Source organism: Phymastichus coffea, unplaced genomic scaffold (assembly GCF_024137745.1).
Source record: "Phymastichus coffea isolate CEN01 unplaced genomic scaffold, Cenicafe_Pcof_1.1 PCOF00031, whole genome shotgun sequence".
Lineage (NCBI taxonomy): Eukaryota > Metazoa > Arthropoda > Insecta > Hymenoptera > Eulophidae > Phymastichus > Phymastichus coffea.
Window position 1 is genome coordinate 1,436,803 of NW_026706842.1, and position 23,282 is coordinate 1,460,084.

Consider the following 23,282-nt stretch of genomic DNA (forward strand, 5'->3'; position numbering starts at 1 on the left):
AACTATGTTATAGACACAACCAAATAACACAATTACAAAGTTAGAACTTGAAATCGAATGCACATTAAATTGCCATGATTTAATTTTGAAAATAATATAAACTAAGAATTTTATTGCATTTAGCTATTTCATCAGACTTATCTTTTATATTCGAAATGAAGATCTAAATTGATGCGTTTTTCAAAGGATCTGATTATGGAATTGCAATCGTTAAACCTATTAGCTTACAAGTCGTGAAAGGAATAATGCAATATATTACTAAAGGAATAAAATAAGTCATAAGAACGTAATATAATAAGATATAATTTCATAATTACCTTCTTTACAATGATTATCGAAAAGTTCATATGTTAGAAATTACTTTTTATAAGTATACGAACAGCACTGATTATTATGAATGTTCTTTCTAATAAAATTAATGAATCTGTTAACGAAACGTTAAAAAAAAATTTGTATTTATTTATTGCCTACAGTGACGATTACACGCAGAAATATGTCAGATGAAAATGAAATTAAAACAAATACGAACAGTTTACAATAAATTTTGAAAAGTTCATTATGATATTCATCATGTGACGTAAAACATAGCAAATAACAGACATGATATATCAATATTATGAGTTTTTTGTATATTTTTCTGCGTAACCGAACTAAAAATAGCGCCGAAAAGAGAAACGTTATATCGTTGAAACGCGCTAGTCATCTATTGACGTTTGACTGTATCACGTGTAAAAGAACGTGCCCGAAAAAAGGTTGCAAATAAAACTAAAAGAATAGAGAGTGAAAGATCAAACCCTACAGGCGTTGATAAGAGTGTGCATTTAAGACTTTTTTTTCTAGAAAGCGTAGCTTTTTAATTTATCAGACTGTATGAAAAAAGTGTTGGAAATCCGGAAATTCCATGGGGAGTGAGCCACGAACGAAAAAAATTCAGGTCATTCGCTGCAAACTGTTTTTACGTACAGGAAAAGACATATATCCACGCGATATTTTCTTTAAAGTACGGCATTCACTAAGAGGATGTTAGCGGCAATGAAACGCGTATTAAGAGATAGACTATACGGTGACATTTGCTCTGAAAAGCAGAGTTTACGTCGAGCTTTTAAAAGTGAACGCACTCGCCGCTATGTATATGCTACATACACTCGACCCGCCTGTACTTTGTACTAGAAAAAAGTAGCGTCAGGTGTAGAATGGGTGTATCCAACGTAGCTTACTGGTACTTTTCTATCACGGAGTATGCATCATGGTATACTTTACGCCGTACAATTTTTTTAGATACAATACATACTATACAGCTTATAATCCAGCAATGTGTTTCATATTGATTAGTAATATATCAGTTGCAGGCTAGTAATCGTGCAATATAACTTTGATTCAACCTAAACTATTTATAAATATGTCTTCTAAGCTAATCAAGTACTACTTGACAAAACAGCTAAACTAACGTATTGAACACTAGAGGAATTAAACATTCTCTCTTCCTTTTACTCATTTTTCGCGTTCTTAACCTGCTTAGATCATTAGAATTGCGAAGTATAACCTTGATCAATTTTTGTAATGAATTCAACTGGATATTCACATTAAATATTTTTTGCATTGATAATCATGTGAATATATTGAAAATTGATCACATGATTCTTTTATTGAATTAATATGCCTCAATTGCAGCTTTTGTATTATTTAAATAAGAATTTATTAGAATGACCCGATGAAAAACAGTAATCTTTTTCAAAAATTTATTGCTAAATATTAATTTTATTTATCATAGATTGTGCTACATCAGAAATGATTTATTGATAGTAATTTGAATGGAATTAAATTGATTTTATTATGACATTTCAACATATTGAACAATATGAATCTTCTCCTTGTATTCGATTACCATTCGGGCAGAGGCTTTACCTTGGCCCCTTCGTATGCGCACTACTCATCCGACTGGAAAGTTATGCAAATTGAAGCTACTCCCGGAATTTACGTCATTTTACACATGCAGTAGTAGAGATTCCGTTTTCCGGTGTCCCTTTAATGAAACGGAATTCCACTTGAGGAAGGATCCATTCAGATTCATATAATTTTATAAAACAAAGATTGACCATAATTGTTTCTTCGAAATATACTTTTAATTTTGCTTTGTCTCTGCGAGAAATGGAAAATATTTTATAATTGGATGCAAAATATTACGCATACGGATATAATATTACGTTTATCGTAGGCGTGATATAAAAATATTAACCACTTCGATTCTTGCGAAAAATTTCTGTAGCAGACATTTACGTAGGTTTAAAATTAATATAACTTTCAGCTACACAAATTGAAAAGTGAAATTTCAGATCTTTTCATTCGCGTACGGTCACCGATAAGCAGCAGCGTCTATAGCGTTCAATCTACTATAATCTGCACCTTCGCATACTTCATATATGTGCACTCAATTTTTAGAAATAATTTAGAATAAGCTTAAAAATTAAACTGTATAACAAATATAATTGATTATTCTTAACTTTATTAATTTAAATTTCACGTATCGCATTACATTATACTTATAAAAGATACTTATACTTATAAATCAGTCAAGAAATGAATCGTCGATCAATCAGTTATTAGAGTACTATTCATTTGATGAAAAAGCACTTCGTAAGCTTTCAGACTAATCGATCTGTTGATTTTGGTGAGAGTTCTCGGAAAAAATTCTGCCTCATTTCGACTTATTGATGGTTGTTACAGACGTGTATATATTTAATGAGAATGATAAATCGATAAGACTGCAAAAGAATGTCTGATGTAGAATGGCTTCAGAGGGATCACAGGGGAATTGAAATCGGCGAATCAGTGATGAGGTGGGTGGCCTCGTTATATAGAAGGGAGGGAAAGCCATGGATATATCCGCACAAGATCCCGGTGAGATTATACATGGGCGAACAAAACGACTGGATGTGTGCCGTACCAGAACTGCCTTTTGTGTGATTTGCGCCAAGCCAGGCTTTTAGTTAGGTACATGAGGAACGATATATATATATATATATATATATACAAACGTGGAAATATTATTATTTATCATTGTCGTTACTTAAGCTCACTCGAAGCTACTCCCGCACAGATCTTTGTATCTGAAAGCTTCGAAGATTATCTATAATTATTCTCCATAATTTTTCCTGGTGATTGTTTTAATTAATTTGGAGGTATTTTATTGATATTTTTATCTTTTTATTTTTATCTTAAGACATACTGGTTGTTGTCGGAAAACTACTATATGTCAGATCAAATAAAGTATTATATGAAATGTTCGATTTTGCCGTAATTAAAAATTAGAGTATAAATTTTAAATTATTCGTAGACAATTGAGCGCTGAAAGATTGTAAAAATCTGTAGGTGAAATATATGGTTTGTATGGTTGTGACGTGACAGATTAATCACGAGCGAGAATGTCAGGCTATGATGAATTACTTCAACTAAACTCATACCATTGGAGAAATCTATCACGATTTATATGCCCTCACACAAATTCATGATAATAAAGTGGCTAGCTGGATTTTCATTCAATAATTGCAAGGTATTGCTTTAATGATTACAAATTTGACGTGAGCATGCGATAAAGGTCGGTCGTAAAAAATAACGGAGCTCGTCAGGAAAAAAAAATGTTCGACAAAAAGTATAGCGTGCTCCAGGAAGACACCAAACTATGAAATTTAACAAAGAAACTGCACGATAACAAGCATCCCAAAAATCCCACAATTGTAAGCGCGGGGAGCGAATGATGGAGGAAGCGCTAACGGGAGAAAAGCGGGAATCCTTGCTTGGATAGCTGCGAGCTGCAATTAAAAAGGGAACGCTCGGGAAGGATCGATGGAGAAAAAGAAGAAAGGGAGAAAAAGTGGCAATTAATTACTCTGCTTGGCGGGTCGATAGAGAGAACGACTCTGTACACCTTTCCGGCCAAAGTAATGAAATTTTCATCGTTTAATGTGTGTCATAGATGGAGGAGTGGTCGGGGGGGACTCGAGGGCGGGGCCCGTGGTCACTCCGCATACCCTTAGGCTGACTTCGCGCGGCCGGGTGACATTGCTTCAGGCGCCACCGGACACCGCCAGGGCCTACTTGCCACCCGAATATCGGCCCGGCCGCATCTACTCTGACACCGACTCCGAAAAGGTAAGCTTGTCATCTGACTTATTTGGTTTGAAAAATAAACATCCTACTTAAGATTCCCAAAGGTTCGGCTAGTTTATCCAATTTAATTAATTTCAACAAGCCCTTTGAACTTGTACCAAATTAACTTCATTGTAAGAGAACAATGTTATTTTTACAATTATATAATGAGGTCCTTTTCATTTGTTGAGAGATCACTATGAATCTTGCATTTGGCTCCAATTATTTCCATTATTTTCATTAGCCGATTTACCAATATCGCATTTAGCTTTAATTGTATCCGTCGTTTCAAATGGTATGATTTTCAATAATAAATTGGGGTTTAAATGTGGCCTTTGCTACTGAAAATTCAGGTAGGAAACATTCTTTCTGCTTACGGCGAAACCTATCGACCTGCTGTCCATATTATCTAAATATTCAGTAACATTCGAACGTATAAATAAATATAAAACGCGATGGGCGCGCTTTCCGGTCAACGGTAAGTGATAATCCCAATCAAGCCAACCGAGATGCTGTTCCATGCATTGCTGGCGAAGCTAAAACGCGACGTGAAATCGATGGTATCTCTTAAATAACTCACTAGAGAACTTACTCGAGCGTACAGACGCAACATTCGCAATTGCGCCGCTCTCGCCGAGCTAAGTTTTGCGTATCGATTAACCGAGGGATGAAAAATGAATCGCAAGCCATTGGCTATTCAAATCGTAATGAGGTTATTCTGCGTCTTAGCCTCAGGACTTTTATGTCTGGAAATAGCTATTGGAAATCGATATCGATCAACAGGATCAGAGAGAGAGAGTGAGAGAGAGAGAGAGAGCGGGGGAAAAAACACGAGAGCTTAAAACGAAGCTAGATATATATACGCGAAAAGAAAGAAGAGAAGCGAGAGAGAGAGAGAACGATTTGGCTGTGACAGATGGCTGATATGAGAGATAGGAGAGGTTCGCTGGCGCAAAACAAGGATTGCCGCGCTAATCAATTTGCTGCCGTGAGAGACGAGCCTCAGCTGGGTTCGAATCACATTTGCTTTCAGTGTTGCGAGCGCCAGCCTAACGCCACGGCCTCATCTGCGTGTAAAGTGAATTTAAATAGCCGCAATTAACGTATGAGCGAGCTGCCTCTGTTACAGTGCTGAACATGTAGCCCTGCAAAGCTCAACTGACTATATATCGAATTGAGGCCGATATGATGAGCAGACAATATGCACGAGTTAATTTTGCCCGTTATAAATAATAAATCATTACATTATTTTGGTACAAACTGTAATTTACACTTTTACTATTCAATCGCCCATATTAACGAGAGCAGCTTAGATTTCTTGTTTTATGACTGAGTAATCAATTGCATTTTTTATTTCAACTATTTGCATTGTGGTCTGCTATTTCTTTTCTGTCACTTTTAATATACTATTATTTTATTTGCGACAAATCTATATATAAAAGAATCGAAGTTCGACATTGGCAACATATCGACAAAATATATTTATATTACTCTTTCTACGCTATAAATGTAATCGAAGAAAACCGTTGGCATTTTATTGTTTAAATAAAAATATTGGAAAGAACTGAAATTGTTACATGAAAATATATTATTTTACAGCTTAAATAGAATTTTGGAAATATATATATAAAATTTTGAATTATAATCGTTATGAAATAAAAATGCCGTACTTAAATATAACTATCTAAAAGCAAACTACCCATTTAATTAGCCAGTATTAAATAATAATAACTTTGATATTTAGGTCTAGAATTTCGTAATATATGGAAAATACGACTTAGCGCAATGGCTATTGTGTAATATACGTACGTGCTTCATTCTTACTGTCATGCATCAAAAAGAAAATCCGACCATTGTCAGGGAATCTCATAACAATTGCATCGACATGCGTGCCCGTGGACAATGAAATCGTCTATTATATCCATGTCTCTTGGGTCTATGATTCTCTATCCAAAGTTTTCCCTCTAAACTATACGGGCGAACAGAGCAACTTGCAAATAAAACTGCAAAAAGCCAATAACCAAAATGTTAAAAAAACAAAGCATTGCAGGTGCATTTCTCTTCATTGTTTACGAAGCTCTCATTTTCCATTCTTCATTCCGAAAAGCTTTTCAATTTGCTTTATATATATGTACGGAAACACTTTTTTAACGCGAAAAAGAAGAATTTATATATTTTTAAGAATTTATATAGAATGAAGAAGTGTAATAAGACGGATGCCAAGTCAAATGTCAAGTCGAATAAATTCATAAATAATATCGTTTTTTGAGCAATTGATACAGAGGAACAAATAAAATCTTAAGCATAATATAAACAAGTAAACTACTGTATGTAATAAATCTTTATACTTCTTTTTTTTTACTATATCAACTTCATCTCGTTAAGTTTGAATTTTTGTGCCGTAGTTGCGAGATACTTTTTTCGAAGTTTTCTTTGCATTTTCAATGAACTTACGAAAGGACTTTTTTATATTAATATACCTGTTTTCTTATAATACTGCTATTCTAATAATATTTTCCATAAAAAAATTTGGAGACACGTGCGTATGAGTATTTCATTTTTACAATATATACCATACTTGTACACAACAGCCATCCAGCGTAAAAGCTTTTTAAAAAAAAACATATTGTTTTTCTTTCATTTTTTTCTCAATGGGATCAAATTTCTTCGACAATATTAAATAAAATATGGATGCAACTTTGCAACTTAAGAATTTTACAATTGCATTGGTTCCGTAATAAGACAGACATGTAAAAATAAAATACCGTATAAAGTATAATTTAAAGAATATATCTCGAATTTATATGTGAATATTTGAACAAAAAATGTGACAAACGAAATCTCTGGAGTATTAGAGGACAGGAATTGTCGAACCTTCTTCACGTTCATTGAGTTTCAAATAAATTTGAAATCAAGTTGAAAGTCGCTCTCCCGGGAAATCCTAGGCTGGCCATATACAACAACGAGTTACACTGTAATAGGGCTAGGCCAACGAGGAATGCGCTCTCGTTTAAGAAATATCGGCAGTTGTGCGTTTTTCTCGATTTTCTAATCGAAATTCTATTTTATTTTCGAAGTTTACTTTGATCACTTCATTTTTTAATTGACTGTTGTTACACGTATTATAAACCCTAAATATTGACATCGAGTGTTTGTAACTGAAATACACAAAATTGTAACTTGTCTAAACGTTGAGATTGTATTAATTTTGTAAAAATATATACGATTTTTGGTCGATGAACTTCGCGTGTCTAATAAATTGTATAAGTCTTTATTTTTATTTACTGATGGTTGGAGGTGCCTGACGTAGAAAAATAAATTCTCCCAACTTTTGGGTGTAGGTGCTATAAACAGTATTACTTTTTCAGAGCGGAAAAACGTTGAAAAAGCAATGGAACGTAGTTTTGTTTACGTTTTACAGTCTAGCTCTCAGTCTTATGAAAATTTGAAAGTGGTGTTAATGTAATGAAAAGAATTAAAAAAATTATTTCCGCGTTATAAAACCCAGGAAGTTCAACATTAAAAAAATAATTATTTATGTAAAATATTAAGCAAGGGCATAAATCAATTGATAGGCTGTGGACTCGTTTAATTCAATCGTCAATGGATAAAGTATATATGTTAAAACTCTTGCTATAATTGAAATGCTAATTAACTATAGAGGCTTATATATAGCGAAAATGTAGAACAAATGGCACGTTAAGATTGCAGAAGCAATTTAAAAAAGCAATTTTCGCGAGCGTGATTCATCAAGGGTGTGACTTTCAAGGGCAATAGGCGTTCATTTTCAATCTCGAGAGTATCTCTCTGGGAATTTGGCCCGTTGTCCATTTCCGCCGGGACTCAATCATGGACCAATCAGCGAGAAAATGTCTCTCCATCGGTGTTCGTCTCTGACTCATAGAGAGCGGGAGGTTTGCCGGCTTCCAAAGATACGAAACGGAACTGCCTCTCGGGAACACGTATTCGCGCCCCGTGCGCCGGTACTTAGCCGTGGTAGTTTCTCCGAATCCCGGTCACACGTGACTTAATGTATTGACGACCATATTCAAAGTTTATACAGCCTCATTGACTTTTATTACCATATCGCGCGTGCAATAGTTCCTTTGAGCAATTACTTGGTATACCAACTAACTCTTAGGTATATAATTACTTGCTAACTTTCATGATGGTTAATAGTAATTTTGCTGTTCCTTCTGCGGATTATCAAGGCTGATTAAACTATCAATTATTTTAATAAAAAAAATACTCACATTTCGTTAATGCGGGTTATGAGAAGCTACTGTCGTAATATGAGTTCAGTAATTTCGAAGCAATTTCATAAGTTCACTTTGAAAGAACTAAGTCCATACAGTGCAGTTTTAGTTTGTATTTATTTCCGTAAAAGTTCTATGACCAAGTGCCAACAAACCATGTTACATATTTATATTACTTTTACAAACTTGAATTCACTTGTGTTCAAAAATTAGCACCATATCTAAAGTAGCAGCGTAAAATTGCTTTGAGTTAAAACGTCTGTGGCTTAGCGCTTTTTGCAATGTTTAATTGATAGGTAGTTATACCGGTATGTCGACATTTATATGTATTACGAATAATGTAGCTACGAAAATTTGTGCCGCCTACTAATTATCCGGATCAAACTGTTGAGATGAATGCTGACATTGCAAATATGTGCCATCGGGTAATTGAATGTTTGTAAATAAACGTGTCCAATCAATAATCGCAAGCTCATTACACGAGCGACTAGCAGCAGCCACTGGAACAATATCAGCTGTCTAGCGATTTTACTTTGAGCTATACTCGACGTAATTTTGCTCTCAACTCTGAATTTAATATTGGAGCTTTGAGAGTGAAGTCGAGGAGAATTATACGATGAGAAAGAGAAAATATAGCTTAAAGGCGCCGATGCTAGAGATGACGAAGTCGAACCGCAAGCTAATAAGCGGTGGTTTGACGCTCAACGCTCTCTCTCTCTCTCTCTCTCTCTCTCTCTCTCTCTCTCTCTCTCTCTCTCTCTCTCTCTCTCTCTCTCCCTCTTTCTCTCTCTCTCTCTCATAGCTACCTTCCGAAATATTGGCTTTGAGACGCAATTGGTGCAAGTATATTGAAAACCAAGAGCCCGCACTGAGGCCTGACCGTGACATGGCCTCTCTCTCTCTAACTTATAGCTTTCTTCGGCTGGCGACGGGCATACTTCTAATTAGCATCGCATTAATTCGTTCTCATTACCCCTTGCCTTCCGCCCTTTGTCCCGTTCTCTCTTCGCCGTACTTGCCTACTGCTGCCGCTTCTGTCGCTTCTGCTGCTGCTGCTGCTCTGGCACGATAATTAACGTCACCAACGCGCGACGATGCCAAATTCACTAAAGCGCTTCGATATTCCATTTCCAGCATTCTTACTTGCACGTTATAAACTTTCTTGTAGTTTTAGACGTTCACACTTTCACTATTTGAGTGTTATTCATGCTTCTCTTATGCGTTTTGTAATATTCGCTAGTGATATTATTTAAAGGCGATAGAATCACTGGCTGCTACAACAAGTCAAGTAAATTATACGATCGTTCGAAAGACATCAGTGGGCGAATAGTGCATAGGTGAACGACATTGGCACTCGTCAAAGTGAAAAATTCAGCTGGTTATCCGAAGCACTTGACACTGTGGCGTGCTCGCGAGTCGCTCGCGGGCTCTCACGCGCGAGTGAAATCTCGACAGATGCCCAACCTCAATTGCCGGCACAGAGGCTACTCCTCGAAAGTAATAATTGTCAGTGGCAATAGCCGCAGTGGCCTAATGAAAACACTCGCCGAGGCTAGCAGAACCCCGGCAAACAGAGAATAGCGACGTAATTAAAACGCGCGCGGCAGCCACACGGTATTGTCCGAACGCTGATGTAACTATGTTTATCTTTGCAGATGTGGATGTACTCGCTGGGCAGGGCTCTGCTGGATACGACGCCCCGAATGACAGCGTTGACGGGCACAGTTTCCGTCTCGCCGACGTCCGCCCTGCAGTCCGTTCTCGCTGCTATGACCGAGCCTGATCCCCGACGACGTGCTTCGCTGATGAATCTCCTCGACGTGAGTATTAAAGCAGTATACTCTATTTGCTGACTCTCTTTCGCGCCAGATTATTGAAGTAGCCTGCTTGCTGCCACGGCTCTGTACAGAAGTGACTGGCTTTATGGATACCTACATATATACCTTTATCTATACCTTCCTTTGTGAAATTATGTTTGTCAAAGCTCGACTCTATTCAAGTCAATCCATTTTTAGTTGATCCATTGATTATTCACGTTATGAAGGTGTCGTGTTATTCCGTTTTTTTCAATCTTTTCAAGCGACAATATTAACGCCGCTTGTGTAGTGTGATGTAGAAAAAGAGGACACGTTTCATTACTCTCTTTTCGGTCCACACTCTCGTACAATAAAACCGAGAGCAGCATGGACTTGTTATTACTGAACAACGAAAAAGCCTGACAACACGAATTGTGAAAACTAACTGATTCTAGTAGATGTATTCCTATCCCAGAGACTTGCAAGGGTCGAGTCCAGCCAATTCTAAGACTAATATTGATTGAGATTCTTAAGGGCTAATATAACGTAGAATTAGGAAACTAATGTCATGTAGGTTATTCGCTCGCCAACTAAAGAACAGAAAAGAGAGAAAATAAAATATTAATAAAAATATACCTACTTTCATTCATATAGTTGTCCGATAAATCCTGACACGGATTCTCAAAAATATCGAAAATCGAGGAAGTCTCCTCCGAAAATTGTATAACACAATATTTGAACTGTCTTCAACGAAAATCAAAGTACAAATGTGAGAAAGTCTTTCTCCAAAATAACAAAATACGAAATTGAAATCATATCTAACGAATACTGAAATATATTTGAATGCCGAAAATACGATAACGAAATGTGTTGTGCTGCTAGGTAACATTGCAATGTCGCTTCCAGACGTATACATATCTTTTATCAATTTCGAACAGACATTATCCTTCCTCTGGTATAGCAAGCTTCTCCGTAACCATATCGCCATGATTGGCCTAATGATCTTAACGGGCTTTCAAATTACTCGAAGCGGCGAGTAATTGGATAGAAATGATAATTGGCTAGAAGCGTGATCAAGATGTATGTTTATAAATGATCATTTAATAAACAGCTTTGGAATTCCATATCTTTAATGTATATTCATTGAATAAAAGTGACTAAAAAAGTATTCATGAAATTAGATAAAAAATTTGAATTTCATTTATTTTCACTAACACTAAATTTCATTGAGAAATACAAATTTTATAAAGTTCAATAGTAAATATGATTAATAATATATAACTGTGTCTTTATTGGATTACTTATTGTATATTAGTCAACTATAGATAAAAAGAGAGAGAATTCAATGTCTGTAAATATAATTTTTATTATGAAATATTAAATTTTATAGCCTCCCGTAACCGTTTTCGCGTTAGAACTCCTTATCATATGCACTCGTGTCTATAAATCTAAATATATTAATTTATTCTAGTTTCTTGTTCCACACATCATTATCGACTTTGGCGACGTTTAAGATTTGAATCTCCATGTAATGATAAAAGTTTTAGTCATATAGATTTAAAAAAACCATATAGTCAGTGATACACGTTTTTGTGTGGATCAAAAACACTTTTCAGCTCAATTTATATATAAACTTACTGCAGCAAAGCTTTGCCATAAAAGATTATGTAATGGATACATAATTAATTCAATCGATAAAATTAACACTTCTCAACATGCCATACGAAAAGAACGATTTTATTGCATGCTCTCTTCGCTCAGGTATAATACACCGTACACTAAACAAGAATTTACTTTCCTGTGCTAGTTAGGTAAAGTACTAATAAGAACCACTATGGATATGACATATTAAAAAAATAATAGTTATCTATAACAAGTTCAATATATGACAACTTTGGGATACTTAATAGTATTACCCTTTTCACGAATTTAAGAAAGTCTGTCAAATCGTCTCTTATTTGTGCGTAGATAATGAGCGAGGTGCTTTACAAACCGAATAAACGATGAAAGGGTCCATCCGTTTACTATAAATTTATAAAGGGTGTAGCATACGACGCGTAAGTAGTACAAAGTATATATAGTCAGACCTAACTGGCGAGGATTTTAGACGTATTTTATAAAAGTTTATTAACCTCGGGCAAATGAAAAATCTTGTAGATCTGTTTAATTATAATGATGAATACAAATTAAGTGCAAGTTGGATTAGCTGCAAATGAAATGGGTAAAAAACCGTCGTTGAGCTCCGACCCGTTTAAGTACTCGAACAGGGAACGAATGTACGAATGCTTCAGAGTATCTCTGAAAGCAAACGTTTTTCCTTCTTCTTTTACACTCTTTTCTTTTCTTTTGCGCCGAGGAAGAGTCGTTACGCCTGTAGCAACGCTGGGGCTAGTCCTGACTTCTTGAAAGAGGGGAACTCTTTAATCCGCGTCTAGGCATTGTAGGCTTGTTCAATTGAAACCCTCGATTCAGAAGGTGCGCAGAGTATTGTGTACTATAAACTTTAGCAAGGCGGAGGAAAGAAGAGTAGTTTGGCAAGTTTTCACTGCAGATTTTTTTTTGTTTACTGTAGTGTAGTTATTGATTGCATCACATTGGTATGTATCTTTTCGCGATATAGAACCATGTTATGAGAAAGCTTTGTGCTCATCAAGAATTTTAAAATAAACTAACCAAATAGTAAATTAAAAAGCTATATTTTACACACGAAATTAGAATATAATGAGAAATATTTTACATACACGTGCGCTGTTTTTTGTATTATTTTTTTCAAATCATTTTGTTGGAAAATGTATTTTTAACAAAAATGAAAGTCTTTAAATCACATACAATGTCACTTACAATTTATTTATTCAGCATATTATTAGCATAAAACATTTAAAAAAATACAGAATATAATTTGGAATCAGTGTTGGATAAATGTGCCTCAACACTGATGTATATACACACCGAATGAATTAATGGTCTCAAGACCAAACGGCTATTTAGCATCGGTGCTTGCGAAAGAGTCGCGTTGAAGCTATAAGCGCCAGCTGCTTGTAAGTGGCACCCCTTGAGGTTCTTCCCTCCTCGCACGCGATGGCATAGGATCGGTTCGCTCTTTGAGAATAATAAAGCGATTATCGCGTTACGCTATGCGCCGCACGGATTTCTATCTGCTAGACTCGGCTCTAACTAAATTAAGCCGAGCGCTGTTTTTCCTGCACCAAAATACTAATTGCTTGGTTTCTTGTATGATTAATGTGTACTTGGATTATCGCTGTTATATTACAACGGATGAGATTTGAGGCAGTCAGGAGATTATACGTCACTTGCATATTCTCACCTTGCAAAATAAATTTGTTTGGATATGATTTAGGAATTAGGGTGATATCGGGTATGGAGGGTCATTTTTAATTACAAAACTTAAAGCCAGATTTGACAATCAACAGAAGCACATATATTTGCAATATAACATAAATCGTTGAAGCGCAAACATTTCTTTTGTTTTTTTAATTCCAATTTTATTTAAAATCTATATACCTAGTCCATTAGCCAGTAGTATTTTCTGAGTTGTAGATTTAGTTGTTTGCGTTTGGTCCATATATCGTCTCTCCACGTTAGGCGACGATCCAGATGCATTCCAAGGCTTTGTCTATTTGAGGTATTAGTTGGTTGTTTATGTGTACTGGAGGGCAAAGTTTCTTTTTTTAAGGTGTAAGATTCTTGAATTGATTTTGTTTCATTGATTTTTATTCTCCATTTATCAAAGTAAAATGTGGCTTTGTTTAGATATTTTTGCATATTATTACAGGCAGTTGCTGCATTTAAATGAGTTGTTAATATATCTGCATCGTCTGCCTAAATGGCGATATTAATGTTTTCCATGGTTGGAAGATCATGGATGTAGATTAAACATAATATGAGGCCAAGAATACTACCTTGGGGAATACCGGCTTTTATTGGGTAAAGTTTTGTGGTATCATCATTTATTTTTACCTTAAAAATTCTTTGATTTATGTATCATTCTAAGAGTAGATAGAGATTTTTTGATGCGATTTTATTAAGTTTACACAATAGGCCTTCGTCCCAGACTTTATCAAAAGCTTTAACTACATCAAGAAACACGATATTACGATATTTGTTTGTTTATTTATTTCACGCGCGCGGGTAAAATTCTTATCTATCTTCGTAGTTAAAGTTGCAACAGAGATACACTCGAAGGAATAACAACTGGGGGATCACTAAATGTTAAATGGAAGATATCATGAAATGGCGACGTAGTCAGTTTGAGACATGAGAGAATGCAACAACGTACAGCTGTATAAACAAGGCGATCACCAGTTTGCTATGTACCAGAAGGGCTAAGAAATTCTAAATTCTTTTAATACTGATGAAGCGGAGAAAGAAAATTAGGGGCATAGAGGGAGGGGGGAAGAAAGACAGAGGGAAAAGACCGAAGATGTAAAAGCGTTAGATGCGAGCGGTAAGTTATAGATGGCTCCATGATAAATAAAAACCGTATAAATAGATAGTAGTGTTTATGAGGTCACTATAAAACTACTAAGGCTCATTTAAATAGATTTTAGATCTCATTTAATTTTCTCGACTCTCTTGTCTCTTCGAAAGACGTTGACTGTGACAATTTAAAAATTGTGGATTTACATAGTGTACTTAATTGATTTTTAGTTGCGAAAATTTCTCATTCTTACACATTCAATGAAATAAATTGGCGTCGTTGCCAGATGTTTGCAAATAAATTGAGTAACGAAGAATTATAGAGTAAGCAAAACCGTTTACCATTTCAGTGTGTACGATATACAGCATAGAATATACTTACAAGTTTTATATAAATAACCGACAATTAGAAAAAATCAGTGAATCATTTACTAAAACCACAGATAAATATACTACTTCAACAGTAAGTTAAATATCAGTGGAGTTTAACGAGTTTCGTGAAATCAAAGCTAAGTCTGTGAGCACTTTGAGCCGTAGAATGTCTCTGGTATGCGAGATAGAACGACAACGTAACCCAAATATGTACTAATCAGGTACACATTTGGCTCAGTGTTCATTGCCTTGGTTTCATTACTTTACAAAAGCTCGAATAAATGTTGTTCGTGTAAAGAGTTCTCGATTGAATTTCAACAATTTCACAAATATTTTCTCGAGATTTTATCATCACAAGCCCAAGCCGCAAACGTAATGCAGCTGCTCTGCGATCTTTGAAACTTGCACTCAACAAAGCTTCTCGTCGAACTTTCCCGTCGGCTCTATTTGTCGTGCTTTTCATCTGACTTCACGACAGGGGCGGCAGCGTTTCATTCAGCAACGGTTTTTCCTCGCATCATTGCTCAGAAGAGCATGGCCCCCTTCCCAACCATGTATATTCATGAAACCCAACTTACTGTGCACTGCCAGATTTCCTTAAATCAACAAGCAAGCATTTTCTACCCCCATATATTTGCTTGCTGTTCGCAAATCCCTCACCTGTTTTTATCTTCCCTTTTCGATTTAGTGTGAGAAACGGAAAGATTTTTCTAGCTGCAGTATAAATAAGTAACCAGATACTCGGTTGAATCGATATTACAATTACGTCACAATATCATTTCTGAAATAATTTGTTAGATTAGACAAACACTGAAAAAGCATTTTTTTTATCTTAAATTTTTAATTAAAATTATATTGTGACCTACTATGTAACATACTAGTTTTTAACAAATATTCATTAATTGACGGTATTTTGTTTGGCAACATTTTCTAAAACATTTTACGTTATTGCAAGTTCCGTTGAAATTCAACTCTATACCTTTCTTTTGACTTGTCGCGATTTTAATTAAATTCCTACTTTACACTATTTGCAAACTGTTTGAGTTCCAAAAATGTTGAAAATAAACGTCAGTGTTTTTTCCTTTTCAAAAACTGCGTGCTATTGAAAGCTTTTACTTTGAAAGCGTGTAGTTGATTGGACCAAAATTGCAAAAAACAAGATTGTTTGGGAAAAGCGATTCGGGTACACAAATTGAAAATCAAAGACTTATTAACATATAAAGTAACGAACATAAAAATCACTAAAAGCTTTTCTTATGAAATAATCAACTGTCAAATGATTTTGTATTCGTAAGAGCCAAAAATATATGCGCACAACTGTTAAAAAAGTGAGATTTAAATGTCTAAACGAAATTCGTCCTAAGAAGCCTAGACAGAGGTGTTTTTCATCTTAGAAGCTTCAGTCTGACCTGTAAGCTTTCTCGCAAATGCAAAAGTAGCCGCGATATACAATCTTGAAAAGCTAAGAGTTGATGAAAACATCAATCTTAATTAAGTTCATCGTAGGGTATGATACAGAGTGTTAACGATAACAGCTCTCTCGATGAGAAGGAAAATCACGCTCGCCCTCTTTTCAATTTTGCGGACATATTCGTACTTCTTTCGTTGTGTACTGGCTTAATTGGCTTTATTAGTCATATTTTTTATTTAATATCGTGAAAACTCTCCTGTTCCGCACTTCTAGGAATGTTTCGAACGCAAAATTGCTCGCATTTACACTCCATCCTTAAACTTGCATTTATTTATTAAAAGCATTGTTTTTACTTCTGTCCATCACAGTATGTGCATAACTTTAATAAGTATATGAAAATTAGAAACCTTTAGGTTTTAAAAATATGGTTATTAACAATTTTGCTTTTCTTTGATGTTTTTAAATACGTTTTGAACTTCAATTACGCGTCCATTAAAAAATTTTTATCGTATCAAAAGTTTTGTATGTTACAGTGCGTTGTTTCATAGTATCCGCAGAGAACTTTTTATTTAATTTGAAATGCATAATTCTTAGCAAGTTAATAATTTTGTATGTAGAAAGTTCGATGCTTATATATTTGAACTGAATATTGTACTTTGATATAAAACTTACATATCAGCTACACGACTACTTGATCCCGCATCCATAACACGTATCATTGAATTTTTCATGCTATAATACACTTTAATAAATCTAGCTTCAATGCAATTTCACTTTCTCATTCAACAATTTAGCTCTTCTACCGTACAATCTAAATCAATTTAACTTCATGCAAGAATAAAAAAGTCACAAACAAAATTTGTCAAAGCGGTTTGATTATTTAAATCTGCATAGCAGAGATAAAATTAGGTAAAACATTAATTATGTTACGTTAATTAAAATGACTACAAGTTAAATAATATACATTCGATTGTTAATTAACTCATAACATTGATTCCTATAGTTCGATCGCAACGTGAGAACTGTATATGTGAAATCGTATTGTTGCGAAATCAAAAAATATGGTAATTACAACGTGTAATTTGCATCATAAATACCGCAAGTTATTAAGTAGTAATTAACGTACTTCATGAATTATAGACTAACATTATTCAATTGCTAAAATGTCTTCTAGCATAGAAATGATATCCGTTTAAAACCACGACAACCAGGTCGATCCTACTAAGGCCTTCATAGCAGATGAATTGTCTGCGACCTACGGGGATCCTAGTAGAATTCAAACATTTGGAACATGCTACTAAGTTATCGTCTGATATTCATTTTTCATGTTAGAGGCATAATTATTTTCTGAGAACGTATTTGCAAGGTTATATGCAATTGCTTTCTATAAATAGTTTTTATAGCATGTATAATCTTTTATTCCTAAAATGGATAAAAGGAATACGTTTTAAAAATGTTAGCATGATTTACGAAACGCATAATATTTTGAAGATAATTATTGATCGGTTGAATTTTAGATGGTTTTGTTCGCATAAGGATAGAATCGGCAAAATATTTTATCTAAGAAAATGACGTATGACTGTGAATCGAGCTGGATATAGCACTAGCTGTTTGTTCATAAACGGAAAAGGTATTGTATCTGGATCGGTCGATCTTTCAATATTGAGAGACAGGCAATCACACAGTTCTGTGAAAAAAGTGCTATGATACGAATAACGGTGAGCATGTTCGCGCACGCATTCTGCGAAATCCAGGAATAGAAGAGCTAAATAGATCGAAGAGATTGAAAGTAAAGGCTCGTGAGTGTAGCTTGGACAAATAATCCAATTAATTGGTTAAGCAGCTCTTACCGGCAGCCGTTAATATCTTAATACTGTCGCGTGGTCACGCGCGCAAACCCCCATCGCCTAGATCATAAATAGTATCAGCTCGGTGCCGCCCACACACCTCGATGATCCATATTGCTTCGCGCCTAGCTATTTGCGGTTCTTGACGCTGTCGAGCTTTTACTTTCACGCCCTTATGACAACCCACTCACTTACTTTATACTTCCTTTTATATCGAGTGAATAACTTTTGAGCGCGTCGCATTATCGAATTTTCCAAACTTTGCACGAGTGTTTTTTCTATTCTTTTGGAGCTCTAAGCTTCAACCATTATTTTCTTTTTATTGTAAAAGAATTCTTCATTTTTATAAAAGTTGAAAATTACTTGCACCATAATTGTTATGATATCAAAGTTCAATAAAATTTTTAATCATCATATTTTATATTGGCCTTATTAGTATGAAAAAACTGTAGCATTTTTTTATCGTAGTATTCAAACTTTCAATAGAGGTACTTCGTTTTTCATTACTAACATTTTCGTTGAAAAAATAAAAAATGCTCAAAAGAATTAACAGACAATAGCTTGCTAAAGTGTCTTCTAAAGGCAACTTTCATGAGTAGAAAGTTTTTATTAAGAAAATCTGTATTTTAATCTCATTAAAAAAAAGGAGCATCAAATCTCTGTGGATAACATGAATTTTTCATACAAAAGATCATTAGATATAGCAAGTAAATTTAAAAAGCCGCTAACGCTCTGAGGACATTGAAATAAAATGCAAAAATATTGCCATTTTTATAGTTATACTTTGAAATTCGTAACTACAAACAGTAAAAGCGTAGGATGAAAAAAACTTATGAAATGCCATTCAAGCGAGTATTTGCAATTAAAATTTATTTTGAGCGAAAAAAAGTTATGCGCTTTCATTATCACCGTTACAATGAGCGAAGAGAATGAATCCCAAAGACAAAAAAGTGTTATCTGGAAGAAGACCGAAACAAAGTTATTTCCGATTTGTACTGCGCGTCTCGATTATCTCCGTAAAGTTTGAAAGGGAACAATAGGACATTGCATTTCATGGCTACCTGCTGTCGCAGCAGCTCTTTCTTTCACCAACACCACCGGCCGCCCGTCTTTATCAGTAAAATATTCGAGATCTACCCTCGCACTTAACGTTCTCCACGATCTACTATATCTTCGCTCTCTTCTTTTCACGCTTCATCCGATCGACTCTTATTTTTCTTCCTAATGTCTCCCTAGTCTATTTCATTGTTTTCCTTGCTGTACGCGTTCAACGACCGTACCTGAGAGCAAATTTTATTCGAGTAAACCTCGAGGTGATAATCCAATTGCTAACTACGTTGCAAAATATAATAGAATGGAAGAGTTTTTATTGCAACGAGTGTTAATTTTTAACAGCTACGCTTAGTATAGCGACATAAAAACGTCGCTGCAATCGAATATTCTTGGCAATGTCGCTGGCCTTTCATCAGTTGGCGAGAGCTCATCTGCATACGAGCCACAACGCAGCGGCGGCGGTTAAGGCGCGCGCGTTACACGACGGCCCGTCAAGGGCGGTTAGCCAAACCACGCGAAAGCGCCGAGCAGCTATTATCACCGCGCCGTAGAGGCCACACTCTCCCGACAATGATAAATGCCAGAAACTCGACTGCTGCAATTAAACTGTCCCTTTTGCCGTGCTCCAGCAGTCTCATCTCCACTTGCACAACAACTTACGAGAGCCATTTTTCTTGGGCCTGCACCACTCGCCGGGTGTCCCTCGCTATTTCTCTGGATGCCGTGGCTTCTTTCACTTTTACCTGCTTTTTCCGCTTCTCGCAGTCTCGCTGTTCTCGGCTCGCGTACACTCATAATTACACGCCAGATGAATATTTGAGAGCCGCGACTGCTTACGGATTGCCAGTGCGCAAGTGGTCTACGCGTACGCTCGCGACGCCAATTTTTGTTTGCACGAGAAACGCGCAGCGCGTACTTTTGTGCATCGCTGCTACGATCGTCGCGGGAAACGTTCTTTCGGAACTAGGTCGAGTGCGTCGCCGTTGTCATCTGATGTGTACTGTTGATACGCGAAACAAAAGCGCTTTCTTTCCTCTTCTTTTTTTTTTCAAACCACCGGAAGTCGCGTGGAAATCATCTGTTCGCGTGGAAAAGTTCTCTCGCTTCTGAATTCTCGCCGCATTTTTTTTATTCTTTCCATGGGAAGCTATTTTTCCCGAAAATGTCGATAACATCTTACTCGAGACCTGCCTCGTTCTTTTTCATTTTTTCTTTTTTTTTTTCTTCCTTTTACTTTTCATTCGACACTCGACTCTCCATTTGAAATATCGAAAACAATCGCAATAAAATGTCAATTGAATTTTAATAACTTTTAATTGCAAAGCTTTCAATTTAAAGATTGTCAGCTTTTTATATTAAAAAATTAGTTTGTAGTGTTTCTAGTAATTTTCAGTCTTCAGTGATTCAATTCACATTCCAGTTCAAACGAGAATATATTTCTGTTTTTCAACTAAAAAGAGCACGTTCTTTTTTACTGTTCAGGAAAAAATTGAGTATGAAGCCCTACCGTAGATTGTCATGCTCTCGCATTGGAATAAACGTTGCCGTTAAGGGTAAAAGATTGGACAATCAAGATATCACGTTGACGGAAAAAAATTAAGAACGATAAATTTGGATTTGAATGAAATTTAAAAAAAATAGGGTAAACCCGAGATTATTACATTCGGAGAGATATTGGACGCGTTAATGTGCAGACAACTATGCTTACTGCCACAGAACACGCGCGGTAGAGTAAAACGAGCAGCCCACGGATAGGTTGTTCGGGCGGCGCGAAAGAATTCGCTGTCCGCGCGCACAGAGCTTTTGGACGTTGTGCGGCGAAGCTCTCTATCTCTCTCGCGCAATTTCGGCAACATTTGTTGTGGCCCTGAATACGAGCGTAATGAGAGCCATTTGCCTGCGTACGCGAGCCGACGTGAGCCAGTTACAAATGACTCGATTTGTCATTCGGTCTGAGGGTAATGAAGGTCGATATTGATTGCGAGCGGTGTAGTAGTAGGTATAACCAATGCTCCTTGACCAAAACGCGCGCCGGCACGAGGCGATCTTCCAGCGAGATTGTGTAATCAGCCAATTTCCAGATAATCGATCCTGGGCGGCGCACGGAATTCAGCCAGTTTCGAGGACTCACGGCTGAGCTACATAATTTCTTCAATGCTCCCACGTCAATTCAATAATCAATAATTTAGCGATAATGTCGATCGTGTTCAATACTAAAGCGCGATTCAAATTTAATTACAAGCTGCGATCCATACCAGCTGGGATTATGTGTGTGAATGCGCGAAGTGTTCGCAAACGTTATGACTGCGAATCATTTCCCCTCGCGTCAAAGGCTGTACATGCGTACTATTTGATTAATATTCACAATGTGCACCAATAGACGTTAGCATAGCATGCAAAAAGAAACAAAAGTGATTCGAATTTTTCATCATCGTTCTAACGTAGTAGTGAAAAAGTGTAAATTTGTGAACTACTCAATTTACGGTTAATTAATTCTTAGATAATGCCGTTGATGAATACGGGGCGAACAATAGAATTAGCGAGGCCAAAAGACAATATCATAAACGAAACTATGATAAGGTGGAAAACAATTGCATTATCGTGAAATAATAACGGAAACTATTTTCTGGCCTTTTTTTGCGATCGAATAGTCGAGCAGACCAACGATTGTCCAAGCACTCGATGGCTTGATCGATAGAGCGACGCTCCAATTACGTCGTCCACTTAACACCCGCTTGCCACCCCTTTCCCCCTCGTTTAATTCCAATCTCTTAGAAATCAAGCTCTCAATCACGGCTCGTCGAGTCGCTTTTGCCGACAAGGAATACTATTGGCCAACAACACAGTACCAGCTTATTCCCAATCTCTCTGTCAACGGCGCGATCGCGGCACTCTCGGCTTAATTAAAAAAAGCTCGCTTTGCTTGCTGCTTGCAGGTGATCTCCGAGTACTGCAGGACGAGGTTACAATCGCGCCCGTTCACCCACATCGTCATGGATATGTATCGAGAAGTGGTACGCTCCACGCAGTACGCCGCTCGGAAACGAGCGGTCCAACAGCCCACTAGGAGTTTACCATGCGCTCCAGTCGCTCAACAACAACAACAACAACAACAACATCAGCAACAGCAACAGCAACAGCAGCAGCAGCAGCTGCAGCAGCAGCAGCAGCAACCACAACATCATCCACATCCACTGGGTGCAAACGCTGTACCAGCACGACAAAATCCACCACCGGCACAGTCGAAGAGCCGAGCAAACAAGGGCGCACTCTTTCGCGCGCAGTCAAGAAACTCCAGATCGCAGCCGAATTTGCTGAGCATGGCGGCAGGACCGAGAAGTAACGCCGACGGTGCCAGCTATTACGTCATCGACGCGCGCAACCTTCATCAGAGAACCAACTCCCAGCCCGAATGCTGCTTTGAGCCAGGTAAGACAGTCGGTTGCGTTCTTGATTCTTCTCATAGCGAGGTACAGCTACTATTGCGGGACAATAATTAAGCAGGACGATAGGTATGGGTAGTCATCCGAAGAAAAACCGGAATAAATGATAATGCAATAGATAATAAATTTCTGTCCAATAAAAATTAACTGATTTATTCTCGATCGCTTTGAGTGGAATATTAACGCATTGCACTTGTGTTGTCACGCGGCCGGGGTCAACCTCCTTTCGGGATTGTAAAAGCCCACTTCAACTCGCTCGACCCATAGCCACGCATCCCGCGCTTTCCCTTTAAAGTTTGCGAGGAGAACATTGTTCACAATGAACACATTATGAAGAAAGTTTTCCTTGTAAATCCAAACCGCTTTAGTTCCGTGTAAATACCTTTAAGCTAACATAACTACAATATTAAGTTCAACTTTTCGATGCTTAAAAACATGGTGATTGCTTAATGATAGCTAATTAGGGTACGAGTTGAATTTAGCGGGCAAATCCGTTTACATATACAGCATTATTATGGCTG

General features: G+C 36.6%; 1 protein-coding gene across 3 annotated transcripts in view; it reads left to right on the plus strand.

The window, feature by feature from the left end:
• LOC131663163 (uncharacterized) overlaps nt 1-23,282 on the plus strand; it is a 72,382-nt gene that overhangs the window by 34,643 nt on the left and 14,457 nt on the right. For all 3 annotated transcript variants that reach the window (XM_058933343.1, XM_058933345.1, XM_058933346.1), the window contains 3 exons: nt 3,974-4,149; nt 10,058-10,222; nt 22,255-22,747. In XM_058933343.1, coding sequence (XP_058789326.1) covers nt 3,974-4,149; nt 10,058-10,222; nt 22,255-22,747 — 834 coding nt within the window. The remainder of the gene's footprint in view (nt 1-3,973; nt 4,150-10,057; nt 10,223-22,254; nt 22,748-23,282) is intronic.